Source organism: Mustelus asterias, chromosome 23, assembly GCF_964213995.1.
Source record: "Mustelus asterias chromosome 23, sMusAst1.hap1.1, whole genome shotgun sequence".
Taxonomy (NCBI): Eukaryota; Metazoa; Chordata; class Chondrichthyes; order Carcharhiniformes; family Triakidae; genus Mustelus; species Mustelus asterias.
In genome coordinates this window covers 24,367,276-24,380,404 of record NC_135823.1, presented here as the reverse complement: position 1 = coordinate 24,380,404, position 13,129 = coordinate 24,367,276, and the positions used below count along the sequence as shown (strand labels likewise).

Here is a 13,129-nt window from a genome sequence, read left to right as displayed (position 1 = left end):
CTCCTGACAAGACCTTTCGAACCCACAGCCACGACCATAGTAGGACATGGGTGGTAGACACATGAGGACACAACCTGAAAGTTCCACTCCAAGCCACACACCCTCCTGACTAGGAAAATATATCACCATTCCTTCACTGTCACTGGGTCAAAGTCCTCCTAACAGTACGTGGGTGTGCCTACACCACGTGGACTGCAGTAGTTAAAGAAGACAGGATTGATCTATGACATCATACGCAGTGGAATGCTGACCAAAACTGTTTGTGTCGCATGAAGAATTGCACGTGGGCAAGGTGCCGGGGAGCCCCCAAAAAACCGTGCCTTCAGATGAGGAGAGAGCTAAGTTGGAATAAGAGGAAATAAACAAAAACAAAAGCCTTAAGAATTGTTATCATGAGGATTTGTTTTTTTTCCATTCATTCATGGGCGTGGCTGGCTGGCCAGCATATAGAGTCATAGAGGTTTACAGCATGGAAACAGGCCCTTTGGCCCAACTTGTCCATGCTGTCCTTTTTTTAAACCCCTAAACTAATCCCAATTGCCCGCATTTGGCCCATATCCCTCTATGCCCATCTTATCCATGTAATTATCTAAATGCTTTTTAAAAGACAAAATTGTACCCGCCTCTACTACTACCTCTGACAGCTTGTTCCAGACACTCACCACCCTCTATGTGAAAAAATTGCCCCTCTGGACACTTTTGTATCTCTCCCTTCTCACCTTAAACCTATGCCCTCTAGTTTTAGACTCCCCTACCTATGGGAAAAGATATTGACTATCTACCTTATCTATGCCTCTCATTATTTTATAGACCTCTATAAGGTCACCCCTCAGCCTCCTACGCTCCAGAGAAAAAAGTCCCAGTCTATCCAGCCTCTCCTTATAACTCAAACCTTCAAGCCCCGGTAGCATCCTAGTAAATCTTTTCTGTACTCTTTCTAGTTTAATATCCTTTCGATAATAGGGTGACCAGAACTGCACACAGTATTCCAAGTGTGACCGTACCAACATCTTGTACAACTTCAACAAGATGTCCCAACTCCTGTATTCAATGTTCTGACCGATGAAACCAAGCATGCCGAATGCCTTCTTTGCCACTCTGTACCATTTAATCGCCAGTTATTGTCCATCCCTAGTTGCTCAAGGGCAGTTGAGAGTCAGCCACCATTGCTGTGGGTCTGGAGTCACATATAGGCCAGACCGGCTAAGGACGGCAGATTTCCTTCCCTAAAGGACATTAGTGAACCAGATAGATTTCTCTGACAGTTGACAATGGTTTCGTGGTCATCAGTAGATTCTTAATTCCAGATTTTTTTTATTGAATACAAATTCTACCATCTGCCATGGGCGGGATTCGAACCCGGTTCCCCAGAACATTAGTTGAGTTTTTGGATTAATAGTCTAGTGATAATACCACTACGCATACATGGTATGTATCCATTGAGGAGAGTGAAAATGGAGGCAGGAATCTTCAGAAAATTGAATGATATTTTTATTGTTGTGCTCTTTAGATGACAAGCTTTGTCATCTAAAGCAGCACGATGGCACAGTGGTTAGCACTGCTGCCTCAGTGCCAGAGACCCGGGTACAATTCCCAACTTGGGTCACTGTCTGTGTGGAGTTTGCATGCTTTCCACCATGCCTGCATGGTTTTCCTCTGGGGGCTCTGTTTTCCTCCCGCAGTCCGAAAGACATGCTGGTTAGGTGCATTGGTCATGCTAAATTCTCCTTCAGTGTACCCGAATAGGCACCGGAGTGTGGCGACCAGGGGATTTTCACAGTAACTTCATTGCAGTGTTAATGAAAGCCTACTTGTGACTAATAAATAAACATTAAATATAAATAAACTTTGGCATGGCATTTTGAGTTTGAGTAAACAGGGTAGTTAATGTATTTAGTGATTAAGTGAATGTTTTAGTTCATTGTATTTTTTTCTCAAACAAATTGTTCGAGTGAAATATTAAGCTGGCTTATTTCAAAATATAAGCCTTCTAGCTACAGCCGGAGAAGTCATTTTTCTGTTTAACTACGCCCTTTCCTGGCAGGATGACCAGAAAGCAGCATTGCAGTGGTGCATACAGGATATTTGACTTCAGTAAAGGTGCTCAGCGAAAGATTAGAGAAAATTTGCCCTCTTTCCACCCACCTTGACTATTCTAAAGGTTTGATTTTGTTAAAAAAAATGCTGTAATTTAATTTAAATGCTGGAGATGGCAGCGGCCTCTATTGTTTAGCTGAAGCATTGTGTACCAGAAATGTAAATCATCTTTCACCACTAGGGTTTGCTCAGTCACTGCTAAAAAGTACTTGCAGGCGTGGCTTTGCAAGCAGCTTTTAGGAGACATGCACTGAATTTTTTTTTGCTCCCAGTTTTAATTATTATTCTGCTGAATCTATTTTCAGATTGAATGCTTCTACAATTCAGCAAGCCAGGATTTTTTTCAAAATATTTACCCGTATCCTTAAGCAAATGACCTCGCCGAAGATTTTATTCATTAACAGAATTATTCACGAACAAAAATGTATTTTACACAGCATACTTTCCGCCGAGGCTTTAGTGGTATGAAAGCAATCACTGGTTCCTTACTGTGCCACTAAGTACATACTTTGAGTGGTGCACAGATGATTGGTAATAAATTTTGCAGAAATGCATGTCAAGATGTTTGCATTAACATTGCGAGTAAGATCTGGCAGCTGTAAAATAATGTGTAAATTCCTGAGGCTCGATTGGGATTGGAAAAGAAAGAACCTTCAGACATCTATTAGTTCTCATATTTTTAATTAACTACATCCACCATGTCCCCCAAAGTATTACAGATTTTAATTAATATGAATGCAAAGCCTTGTTAGCACGTTTAACATTATCAGCAGAATATAGTTTGCACACTGCTCAAAATATGGAATAGTAGGAAAGACTGGGCAAACTAAAAGATTGTACAATTTGTTTATTTAGCAATGCATCACTAATGCAGGAAGGTGCTGGTTACTGATGGATATATATTAAACTCAGCAGCCTGATAAACAAGGAGTTGTGCTCTGCATTCAAATTAATTTGTAACAAACCTTTGTTATCTCTCTTTGATTAGTCTGAATTAATTGTGCTATCTAATGGTTAAAAGCCACTAAATGGAGAACGGTTCAGCAACTTAAAATGGACCTAAACCAGAGAAGCCAGGAAAGACCTAGGTTCTAGCTGAGTCGGACAACAGTAGTGATGGAGTGCTACAATTAACCTCAGCAACCCTCAGCTAGAGTGGGCAGGAAGGAGGAATCTATCTTCTCCAGGTTGCTATCCAATCTGCCCTGTTAGCATGTGTTAATGTTGAATATGTGCCAAATCATCATTGGTTGTGGTGCTGTCACACCGTTGAATAGCTTGCTGATGGTCACATTGAAATTGAGAGAAATAGAGCTCTTTGCTAAAGCAACTCAACACACTTTGCTCATCCCTTGCTATAGCTCGTTGTATTTATCTGTGCTCCAAGTATAAATCCCTTTTTCTGAATCTAAATTCTGAAAAAAAAATTATCCTGCCCTCTCCTCGCTCTTCATGACAATTTAACATTGATACCCACTTATTGCTAACTGATCCAGAGGATATAGTCGCTCCCTATTCATGCCATCAAAACATTTCATGACTTTAAAAACCTCTTTTTAAATCTATTTAGTTATTTTGGCCATAATAATAGTCTCTATATCTCCTCCTCCATTCCCCCCCACCCCCCCCTTCCACACACAATCTCACACACAATCTCACACACACACTTTCTCTCTGCCCCTCCCTCTTAATTTTGGGCAGTTCAGATGTACAGGCATAGTTTGAGAGACACAAGTTCAGCCACCCTGATGGGGAGAGTTAGCATAAGCAAATCAAGTGAGAGTAGGATTTTTAGCCAGTGCTGGAGAAGCAATTACAGGTTCAGAAATAGAGGGCGGGGGGGAAGGAATAGCAATGTAAAGGCAAGGAAGAAATAAATTAATGTAAGCACCTTCATATTCCCAGAATGTCCATAGCACTGGACAATTAATTACTTTTGAAATGTAAAATCATAATGTAGCCAAACAAGATAGTCATTTTGAACACAGCAAAGTTTCACAATTACATTGAGGTGTATGACCTGTTCATTTATATCGGAGGTGTTGGATGAGGGCTAAAAGTTGACCTGGACAACTTCAAGATCTTCAATTAGCTGCCACAGGACCCTGGGTTTAACATCTCATTCAAAAGATGACACCATCAACAATGGAACACTCTCGTGTCCTGCTATTAGTTTAAATTATAGATTAGGACCTGAACCCACAACCTTCTGACCCAAATGTGAGTGTGCCAACACTGAGCCAAGCTTACACTACAAGATGAGATCAGGCAAATATATTTTTACAATGTGGAGAGGAGTTATAGCCCACAGATGAGAACAGAATTTATTGTGGTTGTTTATGGCTAAGGTGAAATTTTCACATGAATGAAGCTTCCAAAATTTGAATATAAAACTGTTTTACTCCCAAATAAATTGAGTCTGTTAACCCAGCCTTCGACTGTCCTATAAATGCCAATTGGTGTCCTTGGAACTGTAGTATGCAGTGAAACAGTGCCTTCAGGTGAAAAAGGGAACAAAATTACCAGCTCAGAGTGGTATTTTCCGTGAAACAAGGGATTCCAGTCTCTCCTCACAGCTGGCAGAAAATAATTCCAATTTCCAAAAATGCACAATTTTATCAGAATTTCAGAAACTTTTCACCTCAAATCCCGAGTGGTCAGAAATATCAGTCTTTTGACAAGGTCCTATTTGACATTTAAAAAGAAGACGGTTCTGACTTTCTTCACTTGTTAAATATTAATATCTAGATTATATTTATTTGAGGATCATTATCAGAAAAAAATGCATATTATACAAAGAATATGACTTCATTACCATCCTTCACTAAGATTTGGACTTTCTTGGTTAAGGTATGTTCGACCTTTTCAAATTTTCTTTATAAAAAGATATTCCCCCCTCCCCAAGCAATTGGCCATTATTCATTGGCGCGCTTTCACAATAAGTGCTGGCAGGCTGTTTGCCCCAGGGAGCTTGATCCCGTGTGCACTATTCCCGCAGCATTCACAGGATAGTGATTAGGAGTGGCAACCCTGGCTAGTTTTTTTTTCCCCCTCCCCAATAAACCCCAACAAAAGATGACAGCACTGTAATTCCAAGTTCATCTTTGCTTATCTGAATATCTACAGTTTTGACTTGGATTTTAAAAATCCATGATGATTATGCTTGAGGGCAGCATACATGCATGTAATCGTGCATGCCCCTATTTACTGCTGTGTTCTGCAAAGCCTGTGTCTGTTCAGTGATGGAACGCTTGGCAAGAATCCAGTGAATCTAAAACCAGCTAGACCAGTTGACTGATTTTTTCACCAAATTCGAGTTAATATAAGAGACAGATGTCGAGGACCTAACCTGACCATTGCATTATTTACAAAGCATCATCAAAAGTTTATACTTCATGTCAATACTGACATCAAAGACAAACATTTATGCATCACACTTGCCACGCCTTCTCCCAGACAACAGTATTCCTATTAACTGTGCCTATTACATGCAAACTTGCATGTAATCAGTCACTGAACGTGGGTTTCATTAAATCCATGAAACATTTTCCATTGGGAACACAGTTTTTCTTTGTAACCAGCAAGGTCATTTGTGTTTGTTACTCTGCCACCCAGTATACAAAGTAAACCAAAGCTGAATTTAGTCGATGCAATTGGTTTCAAATGGTAATATTTATTCACAATGTTTTTTTAAAAACAGTTTTAAAAGGCAACCAGCAAACTCAGTCAGTTATTTATAACCTTTACGGACCCTAACTCACAGCCCCTTTGCCTTTCCTGTCACATATTGTTCAGTGTGTCTTGATCACATCAACTCTGGACAGACTGAGAATTATGTTTCAATTTTTTTTCCCCCTCATTAAGATGAGGAATCTAAGGGAATGGATCTCTCTTCATTTTATTGTCAGCACTAGGCACTGCCAAGTCAACATAGTTCCCTTCACTCTGACACAATAATATGGCTGAGTGCCCATGTGAGGCCCACACATCACAAAGAGCACCCCACACAGTACATGTGTGATATTTCTTCCATTTCTCACACCAGGCATCTGTTCTGAGTAAGGCTGCTAATTAATGCAAAATTAAGTATTTATTCTACCTTGATAAATTGCTGCAGGGTGGTGAAAATAGAATAAGCAGAGAATATTACATAGGAATATGAAGGATCAGAAAATGTTATTGAGACCCCCCTTCCCTCCCAGATTTAAAGTTATCCCCCCATGATTTATATCTCAATGTCCAAAGGACAGATTAATTCAACAGTATTGCACAATATGAACTGGGTGTGGTTTTATGCATTGGTTTAAATATACCTCAGGAGACAATGTATTCTTCTCCACATCACTATGTTGTAGAGGGTTGCTGTCTTTCAGTGGAGGTATAAAGCCAGACCTTGTCCGCTTGTTTGGCTGGACAAAGAATAGATCCTGTGGCAAAAACAGAAAATTCTGGGAAATCTCAGCAGGTCTAACAGCATCTGTGGAGAGAGAACAGAGCCAAAGTTTTGAGTCTGGATGACCTTTCATCCGTGGCACTTTTTGGAGAAGATAACCAGGTAGATTTCACTTCTGTGCTGAGAATCATAAGTTTTCTGAACACTTGATAAAATGAAGCAGAACTGTCCAAATATCTTAAGTGCATCCCATGATGTCATGTGAGTTGCCAGTATCAAAGAAAGAACTTGAATTTATCTAATGCCTTGGTTATCCTCAAAATCCCAAAGCCTTCAAATTACATGTGAAGTGAAGTCACTGCTTTGTTGGCAAATGTAAGGTTTCCGTAAAGAGGAAATTACATGAATGACCACTCAATCTGTTTTAATAGTCAAGGATGAATGTTGATCAGGATGAGGGTGAGAAATCTGGAGCACTGTCCCCAAACATTGAGGCAAGGGTCATGTGAATAGAACTGAAATTAACAGACTTTGTTCAGCAAGGGTAGTAAGGGTTCCAGAATCAAGGTGACTAAATGGAATTAAATGCAGATCAGCCAAAATCTAATTGAAAGGTGGACAGCTAAGCATCTCTGTTCCTATATCCTTGTGGCTGAGGGAACTCTTTTCTCCTCTTTTCCATTTGTCTGGACAGTTTTAACATCATGTTTGAATGACGACATTTCTAATAATCAACACTCCCTTGATATTAAAATGATTAAGTTACATGCTGAAGTCTGAAAATTACTTCAATCCAGCCTTCACACTACCAGGCGAGACCACTGTCGAACTAATAACTTTTCGATTGGAGCTCCTCCAGTTGTAATTAATTTGTCAGCATTCTGATTTTCAGCCACCAATAGGTTTGTGTTAAGAATAGCCTTTCTGAACCTCCACCTCAAAATTCAAACTGGACAAAATAGTAGAAACAAAATGCAAGCTTAAATTGACCTCAGTTTTTGTGCGTGTGCATTCCTGAAATAGAGAGCTGCTGCATATCTACTTAAAGATTCTCTGGTGAGCCATATAGAAGACCACAACTGCGCTTTACTGGCCTGCTCAATTCTCCTCACACTTAGATGCACAATATCGCTCTCTGTTTTAGATGCAAAGCTTCAGGAATGATTTTTATTTTTCTTTAAATTCTTTTTGCAATTTACAGTATAATAGGTCCTTGCTTGGCGCACTTTCCTTCGTTTGGTTTTGCTGATACATTGTGCATGATGTTTTTGAGGTCAACATAAAGCCCTTGGAACATCCAACAGCACTGAGCTCAGTGACTAAGAATGCCCATTACCAATAGGGGTGTGAGTGACAGATGTCCATTGGGAACAGCTTCAATTGTTACAGACGACTGGTTGAATTAAAGTGTTCAAGTACTGGTAACAAACTTGTATGGAGGAAATATTTTGATTTTAATGATTTCAGTTTCTTAGTATTTGCCTGCAGTTATCAAAATGCACAATAATTATTATAAATTTCAAAAACTGTCAGTTAGAACAAATTCATGAGAAGTACTACAGTTTCGTTTCAGGTCAGTCGGAACATGGCACCTAAGAGCAGGAGTAGGCTATTTGTCCTTTCAAGTTTGCCCTGTCATTTGATAAGATTGTGGCTGATCTGATTGTGGCTTCAGCTCTTTCCTGTCTGCCACCTCTCTCTCTCTCTCTCTCTCTCTCCCCCCCCCCCCCCCCCCCTCCCCCTCCCCTCCCCATAACCCCATTGACTCCTGTTTCTACCAGGAATCTATCTAACTCAACCCAGAGTCAATTCAGTGACCACTGCTTAATGGGGAAGACAATCCGCAATGACATCATTTCTTTGCATCTCCGTCTTAAATGGAACACCTTTCATTAAACCATATCCCCTATTTCTGGTTACCCCCACAAGGGGAAACATCCTCCTAGCGTCTACCCTATCAAGTCCCCTCAGGGTCGTGTATGTTTCAATAAGATCCCTCATTCTTCTAAACTCCAAAGGATACAGGCCCAAATATTCAGCCTTCCTTCACAAGATTAACCCTTCCTCCCAGGAATGAGTTGAGTGACTCTTCTCTGTACTGCTTCTAACAGAATTATATATTTTTTGAAATAAGGTGACCAAAACTATACGAAGTGTTCCAGATGTGGTCTCAGCAAGACTCTGTACAGCTGCAATAAAACTTCCTTTTAAATTCAATTTCGCTTGCAATAAAAGCCAACATTCCAATTGCCTTCCTAATCACTTGCTGTACCTGCATTCTAACTTTTTTGGTTTATGTACCAAAAAACGAGGACACTCAGATCCCACTGTACTGCCAAATTGAGCGATCTCTCTCAATTAAAAAGTATACTTATCCTTGCAGAATGGCTGCCCATTCAAATATATAGACTGTCCCAGATTTCCAACTGTTTAGCCACATTGCTTGTATCAGACATTTTCACTTACATGTACGTTTGCTTTTTAAGGGAAGCAGAAACTAATCAGAATTCTACCCATGTAAAAAGAAAAAAGACCGAAATGTACCACATAGTAGACCCCTGATTGTAAGACATGCATTTTGTACTTGTACAGTGAGTAGAAGAAATGGAGTTTGAATATTCAGCTAGCATGACTTGAAGCTGAAATGTATTTATTTTGTATTGACCCGTCTCTCTCTACTCCAATACACTAACCTTGCCCTTCGCAATAATACATTCATTGCCTTTCAGTGAAGTGTAAGTCAGTTTTTTACTTAATAGTTGAAAATCTTTGATGCATAAAAGAAAACGAGTATATTGGTGCTGCAGTTCACTCTGCTTAAAATCATAATCCAGCGATAATGGACATCAAGCTGAAGATGGAGATATTCAGATGTGTGACCAAAAATCTGATCAGAGATGACTGTCAGCCAGGGTTTCAGGCGAGTCGGAGGGAACTGGGGCGGCTTCAGGTTCATGCTCAGAATGCTGTTTTAGCCTTCTCGTAGAGCTGCCACATACTGTCCCAGCAAATCTGTCCTGTAAGCACACACTGACCATGACAATCACAGGTCTGGTTCCCGAGTCTGTGTTGAGTTAGCTAATCTCACATTGTGATAGCAATTGCTGTGTGGGTCCCTTGGGTATCACTGGCTCAGGCACACCCCAATGCCAGTCCTTTCCATTCCTCCTGCTCTAGCCACTCGAGCAACCCTCTCTCACTCTGCCCATAAGTGCTGCCCATACTTTTCACTGCCTAGGGCTGTTCCATTTCCCTGCCTTCCTCTAACACACCCCTTAAACCAACTTCTTTGGTCAGACCTTCGCACGCCCTTCCTCCTATGTCTCCATCCTTGGCTTGGTGTGCATCTTTTGTGTGAAATACTTTGGGTTGTTTTCTACATTCAAGGTGATACATAAATATTGGGGGTTATTATGGGTCTGATGCCCTCTGTAAGCGAGCAGACTGTTGAAACTTGCATATGTGTAATGATTATGTGGGTGAAAGAGCAGTGTACAATTAAAGCCTGTTTTGTACTGGAACAGTTTTGTCCAACCTTTTTGCGTGGGGAGGTGGCACGCTTCCGTTTTTTCTTGCTCAAGGGACTGATGAGAACATTTCAGAAAGATAAGTTTTGGCACAGCATTGCACATGATTTTATTTTACATTAGCTTGCACAAAAATAAAATAGCATTAAAGCAACAAATTGTGTTTTTTTTAAAAATAATTAATAAAGAGGACCATTAGAGTGTGAGAAGATAAGTGTATGTTTGTGTCCGACTCACTCCTAGTCTAAGGGTGCTCCCTCACACCCACTCCCACAGTCAGTGTGGGTGAGTATGTGTTGTCCTAAGTCTAAGGGTGCTCCCTCACACCCACTCCCACAGTCAGTGTGGGTGAGTATGTGTTGTTTTGAGAGTGAAAGTAGGCACACTTACACTCTTTGCGCTCGCTCAATCTCCCATGCAATGAGTCTTTTCACGCTCCCCCCCCCCCTCCCCCCATCCACCCCCACCCACCCACTGCAAGCTCCAATAGCACCTCCGTTCTCCTCTGTTAAAATGTTTTACAGGTATTCGAAGTACGTCCATTAACAATTTCCAAGTTTGCTTTAAGAGATGCTATTATCATTTTTTCCTCTTGCCATCTGTTCATATGTGCTTGTGTGTTAACAGAAAATAGTTTTCATCTGTAGACATTCCCTCCTGCACCTGAGAAAAGTAATTCTCAAAATGGCAGGCTTCAAACAGAAACAACGCAGTGTACCTCTATGAAATGCATTATATCTTGTTGCTTCTTACTCGGGTGAATACAATTCATTGTCTCTCATTAATCTTTTCCTCCTCTTTTCCAGGAAAGTTGCAGGAAGTGTCAGGTGTTGTGGAAGGACCATGCTGGACTATCGTGTGATCAGGTGGTTGAGAAAGATGAAATCAAATTCAGAACATCATTGTAAGTAGCTGACTTTATCTTGGACTCCAGTCCAAAAAAGATTTTATGGTCACATCTCAATTGAATATCTTGTTCTTTTGTGCAGTGGCATTACAGGAGCTGGTGAGAATTGATTGAAAATTTGCTTTCTTAAATCACTTATCATAGAACCCCTACAGTGCAGAGGAGGCCATTTTGGCCCATCAAGTCTGCACTGGCTCTCCGACAGAGTATCATAAAGTTTTTAAGTTTATTCGTGTCACAAGTCGGCTGCAATGAAATCACTGTTTAAAAAAAAATCCCCGAGTCGCCACACTCCGGCACCTGTTCGGGTACACTGAGGGAGAATTTAGCATGGCTAATCCATCTAATCTGCACATCTTTCGGACTGTAGGAGGAAACCGGAGCACACGGAGGAAACCCACATAGAAACAGAGAGTATGTGCAGATTCAGCATCGACAGTGATCCAAGCCGGGAATTGAACCCAGGTCCCTGGCGCTGTGAGGCAGCATTGCTAACCACTGTGTCGCCATTACATTATCTGGCCCCTGCCCAATTCCTGTAACTTCACACATTTTATCATGCCTAATCCATAACGTACACATCTTGGGGCAATTTAGCATGGCCAATTCACCTAACGACATCTTTGGACTGTGGGAGAAAACCAGAGCACCCAGAGGAAACTCACGCTGACACGGGAGGACATGCAGTCTCCGCACAGTCACCGAAGACTGGAATTGAACCCGAGCCCTTGCCACAGTGAGACAGCAGTGCTAATCACTGTGCCACCATCTTCTTTAATATATTTTCCATTTTGAAACATACATTTCTGACGGGCTGAAGATCTTTCAGCAGTTATCAAATTGAAATTGAGAACGCATAATTCAGAAAAAGAAACAACTCCGAGCAGAAAGAGGGATGCAGAAAGGAGTGAGAGAGAGAGGGTGATGGGAAGTATAGATTTGACAGGAGAAAGATCATGAGAAGATATGAACGAGACAAGAGAGACTCTTACAGGAGGTGGTGAGAGGCAGAAAACAAATAGTCACAGCCAGAAGAAATGGAGTAGAACAGAACCAGCTGAGGGACAGAGTTTAGATTGAATTGGACATGTTTTTGATTTGATTTATTATTGTGACATATATTAACATACAGTGAAAGGTATTGTTTCTTGCGCGCTATATAGACAAAACATATAGACAAAACGTAGTTTCTTGCAGTCTTGGGCAGAGCAGGAGCCATACCAAGCTGTGACACAACTAGAAAGAATGCTTTCTATGGTGCATCTATAAAAGTTGGTGAGAGTCGTACCTGATGTGTCAAATTTCCTTGGTCTTCTGAGAAAGTAGAGACGTTGGTGGACTTTCTTAACTATAGTGTCGGCATGGGGGAACCAGGGCAGGTTGTTGGTGATCTGAACACTTAAAAACTTGACGCTCTCAGCTCTTTCTACTTCGTCCCCATTGATGTAGACAGGGGCATGTTCTCCTTTATGCTTCCTGAAGTTGATGACAATCTCCTTCGTTTTGTTGACATTGAGGGAGAGATTATTGTTGCTGCATCAATTCACCAGATTCTCTATCTCATTCCTGTACTCTGTCTCGTCATTGTTTGAGATCTGACCCACTAAGGTGGTGTCGTCAGCAAACTTGAAAATCTAATTGGAGGGGAATTTGGCCGCACAGTCATAGGTGTATAAGGAGTATAGTAGGGGGCTGAGAACACAGCCTTGTGGGGCACCGGTGTTGAGGATGATTGTGGAGGAGGTGGTTGTTGCCTGTCCTTACTGATCGTGGTCTGAGAGTTAGGAAGTTCAGGATCCAGTCGCAGAGGGAGGTGCCGAGGCCCAGGCCACAGAGATTGGAGATGAGTTTCGTAGGAATAATAGTGTTGAAGGCTGAGCTGTAGTCAATAAATAGAAGTCTGGCATAGGTGTCCTTGTTATCTAGGTGTTCCAGGGTTGAGTGCAGGGCCAGGGAAATGGTGTCTGCTGTGGACCTGTTGCGGTGGTAGGCAAACTGTAGTGGATCCAGGTAGCCCTGTAATCCAGGTAGTGACATGTATTCTTTGTCACGTAAACGTGTGAGGCATGATTGTTTTGGTGGAGTTGATTTTTTTTTAATGCTAATTTGGAAAAATACATGAAATGTTTTTGCTCTGAAATTTTAGGATTTTGCTTAAAATTCATTTCAGTAAACCCACCCTGCAGTGAGAAACAGTGGCAGTAC

At 41.2% G+C, this 13,129-nt stretch overlaps 1 protein-coding gene across 2 annotated transcripts in view; it reads left to right on the top strand.

Moving 5' to 3' along the window:
- The window catches only part of rnf216 (ring finger protein 216), a 210,346-nt gene that overhangs the window by 142,976 nt on the left and 54,241 nt on the right, over positions 1 to 13,129 (top strand). For both annotated transcript variants that reach the window (XM_078240136.1, XM_078240137.1), the window contains exon 14: positions 10,824 to 10,921. In XM_078240136.1, the coding sequence (XP_078096262.1) occupies positions 10,824 to 10,921 (98 nt within the window). The remainder of the gene's footprint in view (positions 1 to 10,823; positions 10,922 to 13,129) is intronic.